Here is a 26,801-nt window from a genome sequence, read left to right as displayed (position 1 = left end):
CATCCGAGTCCTACTTAGATATATTGGGTAAGTTAGCAGGAGAGAGTGTGCTCGTACCTTAATGTGTGTCCAAGTTTTCTATTCTGTGTGATATTCTGCAGAGCAAGTTTTCAGGAGTGGAATCTTTGTCTTTTGTCTTCTTTCTGCCTCCCAAGATTTTGCTACACTGCAGAAGTAGTTGGTTTAAGGGTCACCATTTACAATCTTGTTGTTAGCAATAACAGTCACAGTTATTTATACCTCTGCATTTTATTCTCCTATGATCACATCATTTCAGTACAATAACTGTGTGAGATAGAATTTGGTGCACTAGTTCTTAAGCCTTCTTTTATTTTACTTTCATCTGTACAGTTTTAGTAAACTTTGAACAGGCCTTCTATCCAAGACTGTGATTGAAATTATCCAAAAGAGCTCAGCAATCTGCATTTTAATGGTAAAGCAGGTATTTGCTCCTACAGGGAGTTATTCACTGGCTATTCACATTCATCACATTGTAATTCATTTAACATACAGACTCTGAGCTACAGGACTGGAATCAGCCATTTCACAGAAACCCAGGTGAGTTGAATGCATGCTAATTTTAGAAGCATTGTTCCTAAAAGATTCTTATGTGCAGTCCATGTTGAGAACTATAGATTTAATTCCTTCAGAAGATGTGGCATTTATTGAGTTACCAGAGCTGACATCAGTAGGTATGTGATCTCTGCATGTACTTCCCCACAAGGCATGGCTCCTATTTATTCACAAGGAATGTGGGCACCAGGTGCTATGGTCCTTCATTAACTCTCCTTTCTGTTACACAGCCATGTAATATCCAAGTATACAAACTGTTAATGCAGCTGCATGAATCTCCATCAGCCGGGTGAAGACACAATAGTGGATTTGGCTGTGTTATTTTAGAGAAAGAGCTTTCCCATCTCTCTGTGCAGCTCCTCTGCATTGTCAGCCCTGAGACATACTGAAGTTGATGTCAGGATTATGAAGACAAAAACAAAATGGTTCAGGAGGATTTATCTCAAGAACAGTCCACATCCTCTTAGTGACTCACCAGTCTTCGATCTGTAGATCTGGCCACAGATTGGAATGGCTAAAAGCACAATGTTCAAATCTTGAGTTACAAGGCATTTCAAAGTCAAGTTCTTGTTCAAGAGATTGAAGTATCCCTCTTAAGTCCTTCTACTGATTTCATGTGGGCCATCATATGAAAGTCTACTGATTTAAATCTTAACAGCATTAAACTTACCTTCACAACATTGATGAAAGTGAGCTATTGGGAGAAAATGGGAGGGAGAGAATAGGAGAGAATAAGGGAACAGATGACACTGTATGAAAGGAGATGTACTTATTACCTGACACATGTAAAGGTAACCCCTCTGTATATCACCTCTTTAATAACAATAAAGTAAATTTTTAAAAAAATTGCCTTCACAGCAACACCAAGAACTGGTGTTTATAAAAATGGAAGAGTCTAGCTAAGCTGATGCATCAAATAATATATCAAAAGCTATATAATTGACTGTGGACAAATTTACAACAGGGTTAAGTGAAATACATGCTTCCTTCTTCCTTCTTCCCATATTTATAAAATTCTGATCCTATTACTTTTCCCTAACAATGTAATGAGTGCATGTGGACAGAAGTGCAAGAATTCGTCATCAGTATCAGCTCTCTAGTATTTTTTTTTCAGAAATACAAAATTATATATGTGAAATGGATCATAGATTGTCAAAGCTTAGTGCTGAATGGTTTAATCTACTGACTCTAAGGGCGGGTGGGGGAAAAAAACAAAAAAAAATCTACTGACTACATTAAGAGAACATTCAAGAGGAATAGTTATTCTAAAACTGAATTTTCTGCTTTTGAGTTTGAAAGAACCTGTGCATATATTCATGAAACATGTCAGGTGCTGGCCCTGCTGAAGACACGGACTTCCGTGTATGGAACACCAGCTGGTGGGAAGTCAGGTGAAAATCTGTGATCAGGGGTCTTGAATGTTGTGAGATGAGCATAGGATGCATTGAAGCTCAGGAAGAGGCCTTACCTTGTCTGAGGAGATTGTATTGCAGAGCCCTTGTCATGGGATGTATACACAAGGGATAATTTGGAGAAATCAAGGGAAGAGACAGTAAAAAAGATGAAGTGAGAGACAAGAGAAACAGCCAGTGATGGTGACTGAGGGAAAGAAATGATCGATTTCAAGCTAAGCATGGCTGGAGGGTCATTGCTTTGGAGTTAGTTTCCAACGCATTATTTATGCCCTTGAAAGGAAATTTGCCTTTATCTTAACAGCAAATAATCCACCGAAGTACCAATTAGGAGGGAGATGTTCAGATTTCCACCCTAAAATGATGCGGATTGAAGGAAGCAATTGGTTAGAATGGTCTGCAGGATAGAGAGATATTAGCACATCTATTTTAAATGGTAATCAAAGATAGTATAGTGTATTAGTTTCTCTTGGGGTATATATAAGAGTACAAGCTTTTAAAAAATCCTCAGGCCTAGCAACATATAAGCTGCTGATAAAAATGGAATCAATTTCAGTTGCTTAGCCTGCTGGCTGGACAGGTTAAGAGAAAAACCAATGCATTTTGGTTGTTTGTTTTTCGGGGGGGGGGTCCAGTTGTGGGGCCTGAACTCTGGCCTGGGCGCTGTCCCTCAGCTCTTCAGCTCAAGGCTAGCGCTCTACCACTTGAGCCACAGCGCCACTTCCGGCTTTTTTTTCTGCTTATGTGGTGCTGAGGAATCGTACCCAGGGCCTCATGCATGCAAGGCAAGCACTCTACCACTGAGCCACCTTCTCAGCCCAAAACGAATGCATTTTGTAACTCAAAGGAATAGACAAAGTGTTTATGCAAAGGCAGAACACTGAAATATGGTTAAGACTTAAGGAAAAGTTCTAAAATCACCCAGATTCAGTCTTTAGGATGTATAGTGACTTTGATGATGTTGCTATCATCTTCGAACATGTCATTATTCATGAACCTAGAAATAGAGTCAGATTTTTAAATGATGTTTCCTTTCTCTTAAAGATAATAGAGTCAGAATATGACAGGAAGGAATCAAACTATCATCCCAGAGTTCCTCCTCCTGGGCTTGCCCATTGAACCTGAGCACCAAAGCCTGTTGTATTTCCTATTCCTGACCATGTATCTTACTACCATCCTGGGGAACCTCCTCATCAGGGTGATCATTTGACTGGACCCCTAGCTCCACACACCCATGGATTTGCTTCTCAGCAACTTGTCTCCTCTGACCTCTGCTTCTCCTCTGTCACAATGCCCAAACTATTGCAGAACACTGAGTCAAGTTCCGGTCATCTCCTATGCAGGGTACCCAACACAAATATACTTCTTCTTCTTTTTTGGAGATCTCAAAGGCTTTCTCCATGTGGCTATGGCCTATGACTGCTATTTGGCCATCTGCTTCCCTCTCCCCTACAGCAACATCATGAGCACCAAGTCGTGTGTAGGACTGATGGTGCCACTGTCCTTGGTGCTGACCAAATTCTATGCCATGCTGCACACCCTGTTCATGACCAGATTGACTTTCTGAGAAGACACTGTGGTCCCTCACTTTTTCTGTGACATATCTGCTCTGCTGAAGCTGGCCTGCTCTGACACCTGTGTTAATGAGTTGGTGATGTTTGTCATGGGATGGTTTATAATTGTCCCTTCATTTCTACTCATCATTGTGTCTTATGCATGAATTGTAGTTTCCCTCTTCAAAGTCTCCTCTATTTGGACTATCCACAAGATTTTCTCTATCTGTACCTCTCACCTGACTGTGGTATCACTGTTCTATGGGACAATTATTGGTCTTTACTTATGCCCATCAAGGGGTAACTCTAATGTGAAGGAGACTGTATTGACTTTGATGTACACAATGCTCACTCCCATGCTGAACCCCTTTATCTACAGCCTGAGGAACAGAGATATGAAAGGAGCTTTGAGAAGAATCCTCTGTAAAAGGAAAAATCCCCTTTATCTACAAAAGTAATGCTTGGAATCCTACCATAACTTTATCCAGTAACTATATTAAGATTAGAATTTTATTTTAGATTAAAAAATCTAGGGAGATTGTTTAAAACTACTAGAGATTCTTTAAAAGGGGATGCTTAATTATATAACTTGAAGGTAGGGACAGGAGGGGGATAATGGGGAAGAATAAAGAAAATGGTAACACTGATCAAGAAGCATTGTACTCATAACCTGACTTACAGAATTGTAATCCTGCTGTACAAATATTTAACAACAACAACTATGTAAGTGTGTACAAGTGTATTAATAGAAATATGGTAGATTCAAGAGAGAGCTCAAATAGTGTAATTCCTTAGAAAGGCAAGGTCAAAGTTCAACCAAGTAAATACCAGGATGCACATCCTTGAAAGGTGTGCAATGGGGTCTAGGGGAAAGAGGTTAATGGGTGAAGAAGAGAAGAGAGGAAGAAGGCAGTCAAGAATTTAATGTATATCTTATAAAATTAAGAGAAGCAAGGGAAAGGAACAAATTTTGACACCATTTGATCTCTTAACATCTCTGTAAGGTTTATTTCTTATATGTGTACATTATTATTTTGACCTGTCTTGACCTGAGTCAAACTTTTAATCCTTTTGTAGAACAGTATCACTGGTATAATTTGTCTCTACCATGAATTAATTAATAGCCAGAAGCCCCTAAATTTGTTTCCTCAGTACTGTGGAACAAAGCAAAAGGCTAGTAAAAGGTCTGATTTTTAAAAATTATATCTTTTATATTTAGTATTTTGAATTTGCAAAAGTTCCATGTACATGCAAAACACATAGCACTTTTTTTGTATCACTGTTTGCAGCCTGAAAAATATGAAGTTCATCATTTTACCACAACACAGTGTCAATTGTTGTTTATCACTAAGTTGACTGAAAAATGTGTTTCTTCAATTTCTTCTTTTTCTTTCTTCCTCTCTCTCTCTCTCTCTCTCTCTCTCTCTCTCTCTCTCTCTCTCTCTCTCTCTCTCTCTCTCTCTCTCTCTCCCTCCTTCCCTCCCCCCCTCTCTTTATTTGCCAGTCCTTAGGCTTGAACTCAGCATCTGGGCACTGTTCCTGACCTCCTTTTGCTCAAGGCTAGCACTCTGCCATTTGAGCCACAGCCCCACTTCCAGCTTTTTCTGACTAGTTTATTGGAGATGAGTCTCACAGCAACTTTTCTGCCTGGGCTGGCTTTGAACCATGATTCTCAGATCTCAGCTTCCTGGGTGGTTAGGATTACAGGCATGAGCTACTATTGATGGGCTCAATTTCTTCTTTATTATTATTTATTCATTTTATTTTAGAAGAGATATGCAGTGAGATTCTAGTTACATATGTCAGGCGACAAGTACATTTCCTTTCATACAGTGTCATCTGTTCCCTCATTCTTAATTTCTTCTTTTTAAAACTCCTAACATGAAATGGGCCAGGTTTCCAAAGTTTGCCTATTTGCTTCTTAATCCTTTAACTGATGACACCTGAACGTATACCTTTCTTCTCTTCATATACTGTATTGACCACATTGCCAGGTGAACCCAGACTTTTTCCCAGGACCCCTCTTTATTCTTCTCAGCACAACTTTGAAGTTCCATTCAGAAGCTTATTTTTGCCCTTGATATCATGTCCTAATTTGCTATGTCACCTCCAACCTAGTTATCTGACCAATCAATTCTGTAAGTGCCTATCTGTATTAAAAAATTATATACTTTGGGAGTATAAGGGAAGGCCAGAAATTGAGGGACAAAGGATGAACAAATGCAGCAATGGTACTCATAGGACACTAGGTTGAAAATGAACTATAAATGTGTGAATGAGATGGGAGGGGAAAACTGGGAAAGAATGAGGGAAGGGGTGACATTGTCTAAAAAGAAATGTACTCTTTTCCTGACTTATGTAACCATAACCCCTCTGTACATCATCTTTATAAGAACAATACAAATTTAAAAATATATAATTGTTCATAGCATTTGTCATTATGAATTTCCATGGAGTATTATTCTGAAATATTTGTTACTTTTCATGTTAAAGATTAGCTCTTACAATAATCTCTGAATTTTAGTGTGTCATATTAAGACAGAATTATAAGTGACAACACAGAAGATTAGTATTTAATTAAGTTACTTTATAAATCTGGAAGGCAGTATAGAGGTTCCTCAAAAGACTGCACATAGGGGCTGGGAAGGTGGCTCAGTGGTAGAGTGCTTGCCTTGCATGCATGAGGCCCTGGGTTCGATTCCTCAGCACCACATAAGCAGAAAAAAAAAGCCAGAAGTGGCACTGTGGCTCAAGTGGTAGAGTTCTAGCCTTGAGCTGAAGAGCTAAGGGACAGTGCCCAGGCCCAGAGTTCAGGCTCCACAACCAGACTCCCCCCCCCCCCCCCAAAAAAAAGACTGCACATAGAACTCCCCTATGACACAGAAATCCCGCTCCTGGGCATTTACCCAAGTGACCACAAACAAGGCCACACTACAGTTATCAGCACAATTATGTTCATTGCAGCATTATTGACCATAGATAAGATATGGAATCAACCCAGATGTCCTTCTGTAGATGAATGGGTCAAGAAAATGTATATGTACACAATGGAATTCTATGCTTCTATCAGAAAGAGTGACATCACCCCATTCCTAAGGAAATGGAAAGACTAAGAAAATCACATTAAGTGAAGTAAATCAAACCCAAAGAAAGTTGCATGTTTTCCCTCATTTGTAATAACTAGAAAATTTCTAGGATAGTTCTAGTAGAGGATCACAATAGCTCAATAACTATGTACATATGACCATATAAAATGATGCTAATTGAAATGAGCTCCAAGATATGGAAACAAGATTTTTTTTTATGTAGCAGTTATTCCTTTTTTCTTTCATTTTTTTCTTTAGTTTATATCCTTTTGTCCCTGTTTGATACCCTTTGTTTTATATATAAGTTTATCTGATTTGGGGAAGAGAAGGAGAATCATAGAAATGGTGAGACAAAGGACAAAGGGTAATCAATGTAACAACAATACTCATAAGACACTGTGCTGGAAATGAGTTTTACAGTTGGTGGGGGGGGGAGGGGAGGAGGGAAGTTAGGGGGGAGGGAAAGCAGGAGAAAATGGGAGGGGTAACACTGTTTGACAAGAAATGTACTCATTTCCTTACTTATGTAAGGAACCCCTCTGTACATCACCTTTACAGTAAAATAAAATAAAATAAAAAGGAAACTTCATTACAATGGCATGAAGAATGGATATTCAGTAGCATTGAAAATTAGGTGCAAGCACTAAGGGAAGCAATAAGCTCCCTCTGAGGGAGGGAGTTTCACAATGAAAGGTCTACATAGTAATCCTACATATTAATCCCATGTGGGATGAATATCTGTTAAAGATGTCTCTATTCTCTTTTGCTGTGCATTGTTTGAATTTGATATAATCCTATTTGTTTAGTTCCTGCTCTTGTTTCCTGAGCTACTGGAATCTCATTCAAAAAGACCTCGACTATGCCAATAGATTCTAATTTCCCTTATTTTTCTGGTTTTTGATCCATTTTGAGTTGATTTTTTTTGGTGAAGGTATAATTTCAGTTTCTGTATGCAAGCATACACTTTCTCAGACCAACTTTTTTTCTGGTGTATGAATTTTTATGCCTTTGTGAAAAATCATATGACTGTATCTACTTAAGCTTAGTTCTGGAACTTGTGTTCTATATGCTAATGTGTTCAGTACGTCTGCTCTGTGCTGGCACCATCCTGTTATTATCACTATGGCTCTGTAGTCTAATTTGAATTCAGATATTGAGATACCACCAGCATTGTTCTTTTTAAGATGTTTTCGGCTGTTCAGGGCCTTTTTGCTTCCATAGGAATTTTAGGGTTGTCTTTTCTATTTCTGTGAAGATTGTCATAGAAATTTTGATGGGAATTGCATTGAATTTATAGATTGTTTTCAGTAGTATGATCATTTTAGCAATTTTTATTATCAACCCATGAACATTGGAGAGCTTTACTTCTATTGTCTTCTCTATCTGTTTTAGTACTTCATACTTTTCATTATAAAGGTCTTTAATATCCTTAGTAAAATTATACTTGCACATCTTTTTAGGCTGTTGCTAATGACACTGATAAGATTTCTTTTTCAGAAAGCTTATCGTTGATAGATAAGAGAGCTAGTGATTTTTGTGCGGCAGTTTTGTATTCTGCTGCTTTCATGAAAAATTGGTTGAGGACCAGCATGGGTAAATGTTAGTGAGGCTCTTGAAATAATTTAAAATGCACTAGCTATGTGGTGAGTGCATCCATGTTATCCTAGCACTTGAGAGCTGAGGTGGGAAACTTACAAGTTCAAAAACATTCTGAGAAACATAGTGAGAGACTATCTTGAAAACTCCATTAAAATAGAAATTATGTAATATTCTGGGGAAATGGATGCAATTTGAGATGATTGTGTTAAGTGAGATAAGCCAGTCCCATCAAGACAACCATTGAATGTTTTCTCATTTGTGAAAGATGGAGGGGGGCATGGGAAGCAAGGACTTGAAAGGAAAAGGATGATGAGAAAGAAGGAGAGAGGAGATAAGAAAAGGGGCATAAGAAGAAGAATTAATACAGTCATAGAATATAATCAAGGTAAATTACATGCATGCATGGAACCATTCTAATTGCACAAAGTAGGGGATTCACTTTGTATAATTTAGCAATGTGGTTTAAAATGCAATAAGAAAAAAAAGCACTAAATAGAAAGCACATTCATAAATTAATAAAAACTAGTAAAGAATAAGCAATGTGAAAAATGTTCAGCTTGAGTTACAAAGGAAAATACAAATTGAAAATCAATATTTGATCATTGAATGACTGCATGATGGTCATATTTCTAAGTTATGGATTTTCTATGACGATAGCTCCAGCCAATGAGTAAAGCATGAGATACCAAGTTTGGCTAAAAAGAAAAAAAAGAAGAAAAAAAGCAGCAGAATAAATCTAGGCCTCTATTACTCCAGTACAAAACTTAAAATGGATTTAAGATTTAAATATAAGAACTGAAACTGAAATTAGGAAACGTCTGAAAGAAAGCATAGGGCAAATACTTCAAAATATTGCAAAGAGGCAAGAATTCTTTTTTACATAAGACCCCCAAAGCACGGGAAAAACACCACAAATGGGATTGTTTTAAACCAAAAAGGCTTCCACACAGCAAAGGAAGCAATGAGCATTCACTGGGCAGATGAGAAGGAAAATGAGGACCTCTGTAGGAAACTCAGGGCTCTACACAGAGGTGGGACGGACTCAGCAGAACAGGACAGCATGAAAGAAATGAGTTTGTAAATGCGATTTTTTTTTTCCAAATCCATAATTCCACTTTTTTTCTTGTTTTTTTTTTTTAAATTTATTGTAAAGGTGATATACAGAGGGGTTACAGTTACATAAGTAAGGGAGTACAATTCTTGCTAAACTTTGTTACCCCCCCACCATTTTCTCCTGTTTTCCCTCTTCCCGCCCACCGCACACCCCCTGCAAGTTATAAAGTTCATTTGCAATACAGTGTCTTGTGAGAATACCTGTTGCATTGGTTCCCTCTTTGTCCTTTGTCTCACCATTTTTGTGATTCCCCCTCACATCCCCAAGTCAGATAAACTTACATATAAGACAAAGGATACCGAAATAAAAACCAGTAAAAAAAGGTGATAAACCACAGGAAAAAAAAAAAAAAGAAAGAAAAGAGAAATAACTGCAAACAGTACACAAAGACAAAAACTTCTTGTTTCCATATCTTGGAGTTCATTTTGATTAGCATTATTTTATATGGTCATATGTACATAGCTATTGAGTTATGTGCTGCTCTGCTAGGACTATCCTAGAGATATACTAATTATTACAAATAAGGGAAACCAGACAGCCTATGTTTCTTTGGGTCTGGCTTACTTCACTTAATATCATTTTTTCCAAGTCTTTCCATTTTTTTTTACAAATGGGTGTATACCACTACTTAAATTTGTTTTTTTTTTTTTTTACCATTTTAAAATATATTTTTATTGTAAGGATACTGTTCAGAGGGGTGACAGTTACATGCGTAAAGTAATAAGTCCATTTCCTATCGAGCATTGTTACCCCCCTCCTTTGTTTTTTCCCCACCATCCCTTCCCTCTGTCCCTCCCCAACTCCTCCTTCCCTCTCCCTCAAAGTTGTAAAGTTCATTTTCAACATAGTGTCTTGCACATCTTGTTGTTACAATGGGTCTCCCTGTATCCTTATTTCAGCATTTTGTTATTTCCCTTCCCCCCCGCCAAATTAGAAAAATGTATATATAGTAGGGCACCAGAATCAAAAACAGTGAAAACAAGGGTTATACCATGGGAAGAACACACAGAAGAAACAAAAAATCACATAGAACATTATAAGTACATTAAAAACAACAGCAACAAAGATAAAAACCTCTTCTGTCCCTATCTTGGGGTTCATTTCACTTAGCATCATCTTATATGGTCATGTGTACATAGCTTTTGACCCTTTCTGCTTGTCCTAGACATATACTAGTTATTACAGATAAGGGAAACCATGGGACCTATGTTTCTTTGGGCCTGGTTTACTTCATTTGATATACCATTACTTTTAAGAGATAACTTTTAAGGGCTAAGATTGGAAATATGTCCCATGCCATATTGATGCAAGAGTTAAAAAAGAATGGCTATGTTTAGTCTTTTGAGAGTCTTTCCAGAGTGGTGGAAAGCTTACATTCCCATCAACAGTGTAGTAGAGTTCGCTTTTGGCCACATCCTCACCAGCACTTGGTATTATAGTTTTATTGACAATGGCCATTATAACTGGGGTGAGGTGGAATCTCACAGCAATCCCACTCCTGGGCATTTATCCAAATGACCACAAACAAGGCAACACTAAAGCTCCCAGCACAACCATGTTCATTGCAGCATTATTTACCACAGCTAAGATAATGGAAATCAGACCAGATGCCATATAACAGAATTCTATGATTCCATCAGCAAGAACGACATTGTCCATTTGTAAGGAAATGGAAAGACTTGGGAAATTTTTTTATTGAGAATTCAGCCAGACCCGAAGAAACGCAGACTGCATGGTTTCCCTCATTTGCAATAGAGTATATCCTAGAATATGTCTAGGATAGACTTAGCAGAGGATCACAATGGATCAATACCTATGTGTATCTGACCATATAAAATGATGTTAATCGAAATGAACTCCAAGAAATGGAAACGAGGTTTTTTTAGCATTCTGTTTGCAGTTATTTCCTTCTTTTTTCCCCCTTTGGCTTATTCCCCTTTGACACTGTTTTTGATTTCTGTACCCATTGTCTTATATATATATATATATATATATATATATATATATATATATATATATATATATATATATATATATGTTTATTTGTTTTGGAGAAGGGCAGGGAAATCACAGAAATGGTGGGACAAAGGGTGAACTAATGTAAGTGATATTCTTTGACACTATGTTGGGAATGAACTTTACAACTTGGGGGCAGGGGAGTCAGGCAGAGGAAGTGGGAGTGGAGTAACACTGTTCAAAAAGAAATGTATTCATTACCTAACTTATTTAACTGTAACCCCTTTGTACATCACCTTTACAATAAAAAAATTTAAAACCATTAAAAAAGAATGGCTATTCTTAAAACAATTCTAGGCAAAAAAAGACAATATGGGAGGGATCATGATGCCAGACTTCAAACTCTATGATAGAGCCATAATAACAAAGACAGTTTGGTCCTGGCACAAAAACAGACCCAAAGACCAATTGAATAGATTAGAAGAGCCAGAAATAAAACCACATGCTTACAGTCAGCTAATATTTGACAAATAAGCCAAAGACATACAGTGGAAGAAGCATAGCTTCTTCAATTAAACAGGGTGGCCAAGTGCAGAAAACTAAAAGCGGGCCCCAGCCTGTCACCATGCCCAAACATCAACTCAAAATGGATTAAAGACCTTAACCTCAAACCTGAAACTCTGAAACTACTGCAGGACAGAGTAGGAGAGACACTTGAACTTATAGGCACAGGCAGGAACTTCCTGAACAGAGTCCCAGCGTCACAACAAATTGGAGAGAGACTCGACAAATGGGAGTACCTTAAAATTAAAAGTTTCTGCACAGACAAAGACATAGCAACCAAACTAGAAAGACAGCCAACTAATTGGGAAAAAATATTTACCAGCAATATATCAGACAAGGGAATAATATCCAGCATATATAGGGAACTCAAGAAAAGATTCCCTCCCAAACCTAACAAACCAAATACTAAATGGGCAAGGGAACTAAAGAGAGACTTAGAAGAAGAGATAGAAACGGCATAGAAACACATGAAGAAATGTTCATCATCCCTGGTTGTAAAGAAAATGCAAATAAAAACAAATCTGAGATACCACCTTACCCCAGTCAGAATGGCCCACATCTTAAATTCAGCCAACAACACATGCTGGAGGGGATGCGGAGAAAGAGGAACTCTATTGCACTGCTGATGGGAATGTACACTAATACAACCGCTTTGGAAAGTAGTCTGGTGGTACCTCAGAAACATAACTAGAGACCTTCCCTATGACCTAGCCATACCACTCCTAAGCATCTATCCTGAGCAACAGGTACCAGGATACAAGGACACATGCCTCTCCATGTTCATTGCAGCACTGTTCACAATAGTCAGGATAATGAAACAACCCAGATGCCCCACTACAGATGAATGGATAAAAAAAAATGTGGTACCTATATACAATGAAATATTATGCAGCCATTAGAAAGGACAAAATAATGGCATTCTCAGGGAAATGGGTGGAACTAGAAAAAATCATTTTGAGTGAGGTAAGCCAAGAGCAAAGAGACAAACGGCACATGGTCTCCCTGATATGAGGATGTTAAATACAAAATGTAAGGAGATATGACAAAGTAAACAGGGCTCGAGAAACAAAGGACCTCCACCCACCTTGTCATATCATTACTAAATGACCCCATGCTGCTGACCACATATATGGTATATATGCACACATCTGAGGGAAACTAGGAGGAAGACACAGAATCAGAGGGAAACTGGAAAACATAAAACAGAGGGGCCCATCAGCTGCACTGGACATAGATGGAAATGAACTAAGCAACTCAAGGACAGCATAGGAGGGAGGGAATTAGAGGGATAGAGCGAACAGCTAACACTAAGCAAAAGGAAAGAAATGTACCTATCACCCAAGGTGGAAGAAATAACTGTATTGTCAAAGATCATAGAATTCACTAACTTTATAGACCATGATAATGACAATTTGCCTCATGAAGGTTAGAATATGTGTGTGACTTTAAGTATCACTAGCTCACAATACTATGAAAGTTGTGAAATTTATATAATCACCTAATCACAATAATTTTTTTTTAAAAAAGAATGGCTATTCTTATTTCTGAAGTGGGAAACAATGAGAAGAAACTGTAGAATCAGATAGTCTCCTAACTTCCACAGGCTCAACTTCTAACAATCTGTGATGAGGGGAGTTTGACTTCACATTTTCAGCTTGCAAAACAGTAATACGAAATATCAAGCCAGAACAGTGGATACTACAAAACAGATAATAGTATATTTATACATACTTTCTTAGTCAAAATACCTACTGAGAGATATCATTTAAAACTGTTTTATTTCAAACCTCTAGCTTATTTTTCCCGGTTTTAAGGATATGAAATCTGCAGCCCCTAGCTATTAATTCAATCTAGGCAAAATCAAATTGGATAAATGACACTCTGATAAAGAGAAAAACTTGTTTAGCATTAGGACCAGTTAGAAAAGGCAACTTAGAATTTAAAGGAAAGAAGAAGTAGGGAAAGGTAAAGACCAACTGATGTAAAACTTTGTTCAGAACATGTAGGAGACACTGGAAGGAGACTGTGAGTTTGAGAGATTTGGATATCATTGAGTATTAATCTAAGAACATGTAGCACTAATTTAAAATGGTAGCCCATACCCAAAGCAGATAACTTAAGGAATGAAGATCACATAAAACAATAGTTCTTACTCCATACTCTTCCAAGAGCATCCGGAAAAATGAAATGCAAGGTATAGCCAGATATTGAGTAACTCAGACTACAGTTCCTAGTTCTACTACCCAAAAAGTTTCCTCTCTTTTATATATTAGATAATTAGTAGTCTCTCTCTCTCTCTCTCTCTCTCTCTCTCTCTCTCTCTCTCTCTCTCTCTCTCTCTCTCTCTCTCTCTCTCTCTCTCTCTCTCTCTCTCTCTCCCCCTCTCTCTCTCTCTCTCTCCCCCCCCCCCTCTCTCTCTCCCTCTCTGTCTCTCTCTCATCTCTCTTCAAATGGTTGTACACAGGGTTACAATTTAACATACCCAGTTATATGTAGAGTGCATCTTAATCAAAGTCATTCCTTCCATCATTCTCCCTCTCCCTTCCACCTACCCCTTCCACCATCTGCCAATTGTTTCCTTTTCTACCTATGCACACTGACTTTTATGACTGTATTTGTACACCATTCTTTTTTTCCATTCATCTGCCTATTTCCCACTAACCCATCATCCCATTCAAAACATATTTTAGCTTCATAACAGCTATTTTGTTAGGCTGTTGATTGCTCATATATTACATTGTGCATATACTACATAGTTAGTCAGCTTGGTTGTGTATATATGCATATGACCCTGCATATGTTTACCTGGAGGATGTTATTTTGGATCTATGATCCCCATATGAGAGAAAACATTTACTCATTGTCTTTCCAGGCCTGGCTTCCTTCATTCTGACTTTCCCCAGCTGTATCAATTTCCCTGCAAATGACATCATTCTTCCTGACATATCAATAAAATTCCATTGTGTGTATACATATGTATCTGATTTTCTTGACCTATACATCCATTGTAAGGCATCTGGGCTATTTCCCTAACTTGGCTATTATTAATAGTGCTGCAGTCCTATTCTTTATTTACACAAGTTCCCTGGTGAGGAAAAAGCTGGGAATAACATTCCAGTATCAACACCCACACATTTTTAAAAGCTATGTTAAAATCCAAAGTGTTACCATTATCGGCAGAACGGAATTTTCTTCTTATAAAATATTCTCCCCAGGGCTCCCTTCATGTCTCTGTTCCTGAGGCTGTAGATGAAGGGGTTCAGCATGGGGGTCACCACCGTGTACATCATCGCCATGACAGTCTCCTTCACGGTGGAATTATTGGCTGATGGACATAAATAGAGAGCACCAGCTGTCCCATAGAACAGTGACACCACTGCGAGATGGGAGCCACAGGTAGAGAAGACTTTGCGGATACTTCTAATAGAAAGGACCTTGAGGATGGAGGAGACAATTCGTGCATAGGACATGATGATGAGTAGAAATGGAGTGACAATGATAAGACATCCCATGATAAATATCACCAACTCATTGACATGCGTGTCAGAGCAGGCCAGCTTCACAAGAGCAGACAAATCACAGAAAAAGTGGGGAATCACGTTGTTCTCACAGAATGACAGCCTGGCCACGAGCAGGGTGTGCAGCATGGCATGCAACGTGGTCAGCAGCCAGGACAACGCCAGCAGACCCCCACACAGCTTGGGGCTCATGATGCTGGTGTAGTGTAAGGGGAAGCAGATGGCCACATAGCGGTCATAGGCCATGGCCAAAAGGAGAAAGCTCTCCAGGTCTCCAAAATACAGGAAGAAGTACATCTGTGTCAGGCAGCCTGTGTAGGGGATGGCTGGGATTTGGCTCTGCATGTTCTGCAAGAGTTTGGGCATTGTGACTGAGGAGAAGCAGAGGTCAGAGAAGGACAAGTTGCTGAGAAGCAAATACATGGGTGTGTGGAGCTGGGGGTCCAGTCGAATAAGGACAATGATGAGGAGGTTCCCCAGGACAGTGATAAGGTACATGGCTAGAAATAGGGCATAGAACAGGTGTTGGTGCTCAGGTTTGATGGGCAGGCCCAGGAGGAGGAACTCTGAGATGGTAGTTTGGTTTCTTTCTGTCATGCTTTGTCTCCAGTATATTTAAAAGAAATAATATTGTTTCCTGTAAGTCCAAATAAAAATAAATGTATGTGCATGTTTATGTTCTGTTAAGTGTTCTCAGTAATTAATCCACCCTCATCACAGCAATTAGAATCTCAAAACACCTTATGCCTATAATCTGTACAAATTTAGCAACTCTCAGTCATTGATATTTTTTCAGTTTTGTATACTTTCCAAAGCTTATTATTTATTAGCTTGTGAGAGACAAAATGCATTAAGTTTTCCTTACCTGCCTGATTGATAATCCTAGCCAACTCCAGCTGATGGTCTTAGAAGATTTTTCCATATTTTTTCTTCTTACAATTCTATATATACTCCCAAGAAAAAATTAATCTACTTCAATGTCTTACATTACCATTTAGCACTCAGGTATCCATGGCTCTCTAATCTGCAAAACTCTGTATTCCATTTTTCATTTTTAAAAAATTATTAAGTAGTTATACCATAAATAAAATAATAGAAGTTGTAAGAAGTGATATTTAATTCCTACTTCATAGAGTTGCTACTACATTGAAATAATGGGATTACTAGAGAGTACATGGAATGATAAGTAAAAATACTTATTATTCTTTTGAGAGTCAAAATCAATTTTATTTTTTGTGTACCAACTTGCAGATGTTCTTTTTTATTGTTATTATAAAGGTGATATACATAGGGGTTACAGTTACGTAAGTCAGGTCATGAATACATTTCTTTTTAGACAATGTCACCTCTTCCCTCCGCTCTCCCAGTTTTCCCTCCCATCCCCATCCACAGGTTGTATAGTTCATTTTCAACTTAGTGTCTAGTGAGTATCACTGCTGCATTTGTTTATCCTTTGTCCTTCCATTTCTGTGACACTCCATTGCCCTCCCAAAGACAGATAAATGAACAAACAAGACCAAAAAGAAAAAGAAACAAAAGCAGGAACAAAGAAAAAATACCTCTTGTTTCTATTTCCTAGAGTATATTTTGATAAGTATTTTATATGATCAGATGCACATAGGTATGGTGACTTTGTGTTCCTCTCAAAAAAATCCTCCTTTGGTCTCACTATGTGTGAATGTCTTGAGTTCTGTGCAATTTACCATGTCCCAATGTATATTTAGATCTAGATTCTGCATTACTTTTTTTTTTTTTAAAGATAGAAGGTATCTATTAACTAAAATACTTCTACAATGTGGCAACATCTTGGTAGGCTGAGATATGACAAAGGGGTGTTACCGTACCTGAAAAATTATCCAGCAGGGCACAAATTGCCAGGAAACCAAGCCCTTCAGCATGGAAAAATGATAAGGTATAGGAGAAGAAAAAACAACCAATTGGTTTACCCTCCTCACACCTGTCTAGCTGGCAGTGCCATGACCCTAGATTTGGCCACCTTTTACTATTTATAAGCAAGGAAGTATCAGTCTCTCTAGTCATCACCTATATCTGCCCTGACTCTGCTCACATTTCCCTTCTAGACATCCCTGGGCCTACAACGATCTGGATCCCAGTGGAGTCCAGATCTAAGGACATGATAATTACCCAAGACCTCTCTAGGACCAAAGCTGTTAAAGTTCTCTAGAGGTGACCCATTATAATCACTAATCACATCTGACTGACTGTTCTACTTTTTTGAAAAGTTTTCTTCAATAGTGTATAAAAGTCACTATTTCCCCTATTCCTTCCTACCCATCTCACCAAGTTTCCTAGTTCACTTTTCAGATATATGCATTGAATATTATGGCTTTTTCTAGGATTCCTCTTTTCATTCATCTGTTCCACTCCCCCTCCAGTTTCCACTCCACTTAGTCAAGACATGTTGCAGTGTCACATCTGAGTATTGTTTTAGAAGTGTGGAAATAGAAACTCATTGGTAGATTCAGACTTTGACTGTTCAGGGAATGGTCAGGAGTTATGCTGGGCTGTAGCATACATTATAGGTGGTAAAGGATTATTTAAAAAACAAAAATGGATGAGGGGTTGGGGATGTGGCTCAGTGGTAGAGTACTTGTCTAGCATGCACGAAGCCCTGGGTTTGATTCTTCAGTATTGTGTAAACAAAAAAAAAAGCTGGAAATGGTGCTGTGGCTCAAGTGGTAGAATGCTAGCCCTGAACAAAAGAAACTCAGGGACAGTGCCCAGGCTCTGAGTTCAAGTCCCAGGACCGGCAAAAAAAAAAGGCTGAAAATATTCACAGGCCAGACTGAATGACTGAAAATATCTTAGGAATATGTAAATGTTCATAAACACTAATACAAGAATTATCAGTACAAGAACCATCCATGGGGTCCAAACAGAATGTTACTGTGAAAAGATTGCTTTGGAAAGATTGCAAGTGACTGTCTCTGAGTATAGCATTTTTTTCCATGTGCACAGGAGATAAACCTTCTATGAACAAGGACCAGACTTTTCTGAAGTTTCACTTATATTATTTCTTTAATTGCTTATTTTCTGCCATAACCATGGAACCATAACCAAATCAAGGTCATGAACAATTAATCCTACATAATCTTTGAAAATTTTTGTGCTTACATTTAAGTTTCTGATTCCTGCAGATTTAATTTTTAATTTTAATTTATTTTTAATTTAATTTTCTAGATTTCATTCTGGAAAAGTGGGGTTCATTTGTCCCAGCACAATTTTTTGAAAACTTTCTTTTACCATTGAATAGACCTGGACTTTTTTTTCTTTGTTGGTGTAGTACTGTGGCTTGAATTCAGGGATTAGTGCTCTTGTGTGGCATTTTCACTGATGGCCGAGGCTCTACCACTTGAGAAAAGCCTACATGTTCAGCTTTTGACTGCTTATTGGAGATAAATGTTTCTCAGATTTGTCTGCCTGGGCTCCTAAGTGGCTTGGATTATAGGTATGAGCCACTGGCACCTGACTTAGCCTTGACATTTGTGTAGAAAGCCAATTGATCTGAGATCAACTGATGTGTGGATTTATCTTGGATGATCAGTCTATTGCATTATTTGTGTGCCTGTCCTTTCAGCAGTTTTGTAAAATAACTTTGTGACAAGTTCTAAAATTGTATATGATGAAACATCTAATTCTATTATTTTGGAAGTTTGGGGTATCGCAATTCCTGTACACTTTGGGGAGCAGATTTTTCCAAAATAACTATTAGGATTTTGGTGAGGATTTCAGTGAGTCTATAGATAGCTTTGGTTATTATCAACAGCTTAACAACATCATTTTTTCCTAACAATGAACACAGATTTGATTTATTTAAGTCTTTGATTTCTTTCAACAATGGTTTGTAGCTTGCAGTGAATGAATTTGTACCTCCTTAGGAATATTTATTATGATGTATTTTTGTCTCTTTGGTGTTATTATGAACAGAAGTATTTTTATTTGCACATTAAATTGCACAAAGCACATGGTTTCATTATGACACTTCCAAATACAACTATAACTTACTTTCTTCATGTTAATTTATTATTCTTTCCGTTTCCCTCAAGTCCTCTTTTGCCTTCCTCTCACCTACATTGGATTACATCTTCCACATAACAGTCCTCATGCTTTCATATTTTAAAAAAATCTGTATTTCCCATGAAAGAGAAAACATATATTTATCTTTCTGAGCATGGCTTATTCTACTATTTTTCCCACAAATGACACAGTTCTCACTTATGGATGCACAGGACTACAATCTGTACAGATACCTTTTCTTGGTTAATTGTGCTGCTAAGCTCCTAAGCATGTTGCATAGCTTGGCTATTGTGAATAGTGCTTCAAGAAACAGATGTGCAGGTATGTCTATTTTATGGTGGCTTTAATTATTTTGGATATATACCCAAGATCTTAGAGTCATAAACCAGTTCTATTTTTAGTTTTTCAGAAACCTCCATACTGATTTCCATAGTGGGTACACTAAGTTTACATTCCCACCAGCAGGGTGTGAAGGCTCTTTTCTCCTTGTATCCTTGCAGCTCTGTCTGTGTATGTGTGTATGTGTATGTGTGTGTTTGTGTGTATCTTCTTGACAAGAGCCATTCTGACTTGGGTGTGGTGGAATATCAATATAGTTCTGATTTGCAACTCCTTTAGAATTAAGTATGTGGAACATTTCTTCATATATTCCTTCTCTTGAAAACTGTTTAACCATTTGCCCATTTATTAATTGGATTATTCATTCTTTTGGTGTCTCATTTTGGAACTCTATATATTCTGGATATTAATAGTGTATCCAAGGAATAGCTGGCAAATTATTTTCTCTAATTCTGTAAAGTTACTTTTGATTCTAGAAATAACTTATGTGATGCAATATATTTAATGTTTTGCAATCCCAGTTTTCAATTCTGTTCTTATTTCCTGATATATTGGAGTTCTGTTCAGAAAAGAATTATCTGTAACTACACCTTCATGGGTTTTTCTCTAGCAGTTTTCAAGTTTCTGTCCTTACATTAAGTTTTAAAATCCATTTTGAATTCCTTTTTTTTTAAATTGTGAAGATGCTGTACAGAGGGGTTACAGTTACGTGAGTAAGGCAATGAGTACATTACTTGTGGATCATTGTTACCCCTTCCCTTGTTGTTGTCCCACTATCCCTTCCCTCCCCCACCTCCCACACTCTTCCCCACCCCCACCCGAGGTTGTAAAGTTCATTTCCAATATACTGTCCTGTGGGTATCATTGTTGCAATGGGTCATCCTGTGTACTTGTTTCATCATTTTGTTATTTCCCTTCCCCTTCCCAGATTAGATAGATGTGTATACAAGATGCATGGTACCAAAATCAAGTGACAACAGGGGATATACCATAGGGGGAACAACATACATAGGAAATAAAAAACTCCACTTAGTACATTTAAAACCACAACAACACAGACTTCTTGTGTCCATACCTTGGGGTTCGTTTCACTTAGCCTCATCTTATATGGTCATATGTACATAGCTTTTGAGCTTTTGAGCTCATCTGATAAGATTATCCTATAAGTATACTAATTGTTGCAAATAAGAGAACCATGGGACCTAAATTTCTTTGGGACTGGCTTACTTCTTCCAAAAACAAATCCTCAAAGAAACAACTACCCCATCAACAAGTAGGCTAAAGACTTAAAGAGAGACTTCTCTGAAGGGGAAATAAGAATGATCAATAGACACATGAAGAAATGCTCAACTTCTCTGGCCATAAAAGAAATGCAAATCAATACAATATTGAGATTCCACCTCACTCCAGTTAAAATGGCTGTAATCAAGAAATCTAATAGTAACACATGCTAGAGGAGATGTGGCCAAAAGAAAACCCTACTACATTATTGGTGGGAGTGTAAACTTGTTCAACCACTCTCGAAAGCAATATGGAGGTACCTCAAAAGACTACACATAGCTCCATTATGACCCAGTAATCCCACTTTTGGGCATTTACCCAAATGATCACAAACAAAGCCATACTAAAGCTACCAACACAATTATGTTTATTGAAGCATTATTCACCATAGCTAAGATATGGAACCAACCTAGATGTCCCTCAGTAGATGAATGGATCAAGAAAATGTTTATACACACACACACACACACACACACACACACACACACACACACACACACACATACACAATGGGATCCTATGCTTCCATCTGAAAGAACAACACTGCTCCATTTGTTAGGAAATGGAAAGACTTGGAATTTATTTTTAAATTTTTAAATTTATTTTTAACATATGAGGAGATTTTATTAGGGTAATTGATTTATGTATAGAGTTTTTTTTACTTGTTTTAAAAAATGTTGCTGTCCAAATGTCATATTTCCTCATCTTTATCTCCAATCCCTGATTTTTTTCTCTGCTTGATAAAGTTTGCTGGTGATGCTTTCTACTGTATTTTTATTTGACTTATTGAGACTTTTCTGGCTTATTTTCAGAAGCTCATAATTTCTGATAAATTTCTTATGCATATTGCTGACTTATTCATGTCTTCAACTGATTTCTTTACTTCATGTATCTGGTCTCTTGAATCTTCTTGAGGTCATTGATGATTTGTTGTTGTTGTTGGTCATGGGATTTGAACTCAGGGCCTGAGTGCTATCCCTGAGATTTTATGCTCAAAGCTAGTGCTCTACCACTTTAAGCCACAACTCCATTTCCAGTCTTCTGGTGATTAATTGGAGCTAAGGGTCTCGTGGACTTTCTTGCCTGAGCTAGCTTTGGTGACCTTCTGAGTTGCTAGTATTACAGGCATGAGACCCAGGACCTGGCAGATCATTCTTAAAATTAGGATTTTGAATTCTTTAGCATTTCTGTCATGTCATTGAATTTGGATGTTGAAGAGTTAAGAATTTTTTTTATTGCTTTGCTTTTTAACATTGCTATGTTTCTAGTTTAATTTTGTATTTATTTTTTATGTTTTTTATTGTAAAAATAGTATACAGAGGGGTTACAGTTACACGAGTAAGTTAATGAGTACATTTCCTATCAAGCATTGTTACCTCCTCCTTTGTTTTCCCCCTACCACCCCTTCCCTCCCCACCTCCCCAACTACCCCCCCCCCCAAGTTGTAAAGTTCGTTTTCAACATAGTGTCTTGTACATGTCATTGTTATAATAGGCCAACCTGTATCCTTGTTTCAGCATTTTGTTATTTCCCTTCCCCTCCCCAAATTAGAAAAATACAAGATGCAGAACACCCACTTCAAATACAGTGAAAACAGGGGCTATACCATGGGGGAAGAACATACAAGAGAAACAAAAAATCACATAGTACGTTTTAGATAGGTTAAAAACAATAGCAAGGGGGCTGGGAAAGTGGCTCAGGGGTAGAGCGCTTGCCTTGCATGCCTGAGGCCCTGGGTTTGATTCCTCAGCATCACATAAGCAAAAAGAAAAAAGCCAGAAGTGGCGCTGTGGCTCAAGTGGTAGAGCGCCAGCCTTGAGCTGAAGAGCTGAGGGACAGCGCCCAGGCCCAGAGTTCAGGCCCCATGACTGGACCCCCCCCAAAAAAAACAATAGCAAGAAAGAAAAAAACAAGTTATGTCTCAATCTTGGGGTTCATTTCACTTAATATTTTATATGGTCATATGTTAATTTTGTACATTTGTTGAGATGGTGTTTCTTTTATTACTATACTCAGAGAAGAAACAGACTATTGAAGTAAAACCAACCATTCAAAAGCTAACCAACTTTTTAAGAGGAAAAGAAGAGTAAATATCAATTATACCCCTAGTAAACTTAGAAAAGAAGTAAACCAGGGTACTTAGAGGACAAACTAAAAGCTTAAAAATGATCAAGCTTAATAATTATTAATTTTATTGTTTATAATAAGTAATAAAAAGGAGGATGATGAGGAAAAAGCAAGATAGAAAAGAGGGGGGAATATGTGAGATACCATGTATGAAAATAATAGTAAGATGTAGCACACCAAAATAATAGAGACAAAACAATAAAAGATATAAAAACAGCTGGGTGCTATTGGCTTATGCCTGTAATCCTACTTACTCAAGAGGCTGAGATCTGAGATCATGGTTCAAAGCCAGCCTGGGCAGGAAAGTCTGTGAGTTGCTTATCTCTAATTAACTACCAGATAACCAGAAGTGGTGCTGTGGCTCAAGTGGTAGAGTGCTCTCCTTGAGCTGAAGCGCTCATGGACAGCACCCAGGGCCAGAGTTCAAGCCCCACAACCAACCAAAAAATATATAAACAATAACAGACATATAGTAATTATTGCAAATAGGGGAAACCATGGAACCTATGTTTCTTTGGGTCTGTCTTACTTCACTTAATATAATTTTTTCCAAGTCTTTCCATTTCCTAACAAATGGGGCGATGTCATTCTTTCTGATGGAGGAGGCATAGAATTCCAAGAGAGCAGCTGGAATCAGGAAAGGAACTACTTTTGTAATAGCCCCACAAAAAAATAATACTTAGGAATTAACCTAACCAAAGAAGTGAAGGATCTCTATGATGAAAACTTCAAAAACCTGAAAAAGGAAATCAAAGCAGAACTTAGAAAGTGGAAAAACCTCCCATGCTCCTGGATTGGACCAACATCATGAAAATGGCAATAGTTCCCATGTCTGTCTACAAATTAAATGCGATACCTATCAATATTCTAACTTCCTATCAATATTCCAACTTCATTCTTCAAGGAAATAGAAGAGGAAATCCAAAACTTCATATGGAACAATAAAGGACTCCAAATAGCAAAAATGATCCTTAACAGAAAGAACAGTACTGGAGGAATATCAATACCAAATTTCAAACTCTACTACAAAGCCATAGTAATCGAAACAGCTTGGTACTGGCACAAAGAGAGACCTCAGGACCAATGGAATAGAATTGAAAACCCAGAAATGAACCCACAGACCTATAGTCACCTAATCTTCAATAAAGGAGCTAAAAAAATAGAATAGAAGAAAGACAGCCTCTTCAGTAAATGGTACTGGAAAAATTGGTTAATCATCTAAAGCTAGATCCTTATATATCACCCTGCACCAGAATCAACTCCAAATGTATCAAAGACCTCGGAGTCAAAGCAGACACCTTGAAAACATTACAGGATGGAATAGGAGAGACCCCAGGTCTCCTTGGCACAGGCCAAAATTTTCTTAATAGAGACCCAGAAACATAACACATCAAAGAAAGGTTGGACAAATGGGATTGCATGAAGCTGCAGAGCTTCTGCATGGTAAAGGACATAGCTAGCAAGATCAATAGAAAGCCCATAGATTGGGAGAAGATCTTAACTAGCCATACAACAGATAAGGGTCTCAATGTATACCTTTTCAATGTGTTCCTAATTTCTCTAGATAGGATTCCAACAATGTGTTGAATAGTAGGGATCTTTGCCTTGTTGCTGATCTTTGTGGGAGTGTCTTTCAGTCTTTCACCATTAAGTGTGAGGATAGCTATGTGTTCCTAATAAATGCTCATTAATATCTTGGTAAATTTTCTTTATTGCTAGTTCATTGTTTTTTCTTATCATGAATTGTCATTGAATTTTTATCAAATGCTTTTCATACATGTTTGAGATGAACTTGTATTTCTGAACTTCACTCTATTAATGTGTTTTACAATCATTTATCTTACATTGACCCACCACAGTATTCCTGGAATAAAAACCTTGGAATATGGTAATTTCCTCTCATACAGTGTTAGATTTGGTTTTATTGTACCTTTCAATACAAAATTTGTCATGTCAGTTTCATTGATTTGTTTGAAAATTGATTAAACTATCCAAATTTCTTGTTCTTATGTATCAGTCAGTTTTGCATCACTCTTATACAATACACAACCTGGACAACTTAAAGGAGGAAGATGTATTTTAGCTCATAGTTATAACTGTTTGAGGTCCGTGGTCACTTGACTCCATGTTGATGGGCTGATGATAAGGTTGTAAACTGTAACAGAAGGGCAGGATGCACAAAAGCATATCTTTGATAGTGGTACTTTGTTTCAAAACATCTAATGCCTCCTAGATTTTGTTCCTTTTGCTAAACTTCCTACGGGTAAAATTTTATACCCCTAAAATATTTCAAAGCATTCACAGTCTGATCTTTGGTGGCGTCATGGATTCTCCAACCATTCTTCTTTACCTCTCAAAATTGCAGTCTCCACGGACACAGGGCCCGTTGTCCATCCTATAAGCAATCGTGAGTAAGCATCCATCCACCTGCTGTTTCCTGCCATTTCCATTCCACAGAGTATATCCAGGTATCATCAGACACTGTAATCAGTCACAGCACAGGTCTCTGAGAGAGTGCTTTTAATGAGTTCCTCTAGGATCTAGACTCCTTTGGGATGCAGGAACTCCTTGGGCTACAGGGATAGGTAGAATGAGAAATGTACACTGGGGTGGCACAGACTTAACTGATGACTACCCCAGCTGTTCTTCAAGCCCACACAAAGAATAAACAGGAGTGGGACCCTAGATATTCTAAGAAAGTTATGAAGAGCCTTAGAGTCCTTCCAACTTGAAACCTTTGACTTCCCAGGTCACATCGTGCTCTACATGATGCATTTTCAGGTATATCGTTCCATATTCCCATCTCTCTGTCTTCTAAGTCTTTCCACATTATATAGATACTATGATTAAAGTTCACTACTTATCATCTTTTTATTAATGACAGCATTAACTAGTATTGTTTAGTGTATTCCTACAAGATCATGTCATTTAACATAATGACACCTCAGTGAGGGAGGCATTTAATACAGAGGTCCTCACTGGTTTATGGTAGAAATACACAAAGAGCTTTGCAATGCTTTGTATCAACCCCCCTACCCAAGAAATTTTGATCACATTTATTCATAAGCAGCACAGAATCTGTGATTTCAAAATGTATTATACACTCTTCTCTCACTATGGTCTACTGACTGACTGTCAGAGTTAGAGTTACCAAAGATAAAATCTGAACTTGTATGTGTGTGTGATACTGGAGTTTTGAACTTGGGTCCGGGTCCTCATGGTTGTTAGGCAGGTGCTCTATCACTTGAACCATGTCTACAGTCTTGAACCTTTACAATGTGAGCATACCAAGCCTATAGACTCAAACCCAGGATTTGACATAGAGTAAGCAGGTGCTCCATATGCAAATTACATTTTTCAGAGCACCTCCTTCTTCAGTGGTGTCTAAAAACACACATGTACTAGGAAAGGAAGGTGAGAAGCACTATCAAGGGAACAGCCAAGGCCCAGATGCCTGATAGTGGCACTATCTACAAGTGATAGCCCTTTGTTTCATGATGACTAATAAAACCTAGATACTGCCATAGGTCCCACTAAATTCCTAGGGAAGCAGTTAAAGGGGAAAATTCTTTCTTTCTTTATCCCTATGTGACTCAGTTTGATTTTTTATCATCCAAGTGAATCACAAGTGGATAACACAG

At 37.8% G+C, this 26,801-nt stretch overlaps 1 protein-coding gene and 1 pseudogene across 1 annotated transcript; one reads left to right on the top strand and one right to left on the bottom strand.

Moving 5' to 3' along the window:
• The first annotated feature begins 3,045 nt into the window (after positions 1-3,045).
• LOC138830398 (olfactory receptor 1468-like) lies at positions 3,046-4,093 on the top strand (annotated as a pseudogene).
• A 10,934-nt stretch (positions 4,094-15,027) lies between these two features.
• LOC138830522 (olfactory receptor 1468-like) lies at positions 15,028-15,972 on the bottom strand. The gene has a single exon (XM_070026902.1). The coding sequence runs from the start codon at positions 15,970-15,972 to the stop codon at positions 15,028-15,030; it is 945 nt and encodes a 314-aa protein (XP_069883003.1).
• Positions 15,973-26,801: the final 10,829 nt, after the last annotated feature.

This window comes from Dipodomys merriami, unplaced genomic scaffold, assembly GCF_024711535.1.
Source record: "Dipodomys merriami isolate MVZ:Mamm:240054 unplaced genomic scaffold, mDipMer1.0.p SCAF_19, whole genome shotgun sequence".
Lineage (NCBI taxonomy): Eukaryota > Metazoa > Chordata > Mammalia > Rodentia > Heteromyidae > Dipodomys > Dipodomys merriami.
Note: the sequence above shows the minus strand (reverse complement) of the source record. Positions and strands in the feature narration are given on the sequence as shown.

Excerpts from the sequence above, each read along its gene's own strand:
- LOC138830522 (XM_070026902.1), bottom strand. The coding sequence starts at position 15,972 with ATGACAGAAAGAAACCAAACTACCATCTCAGAGTTCCTCCTCCTGGGC.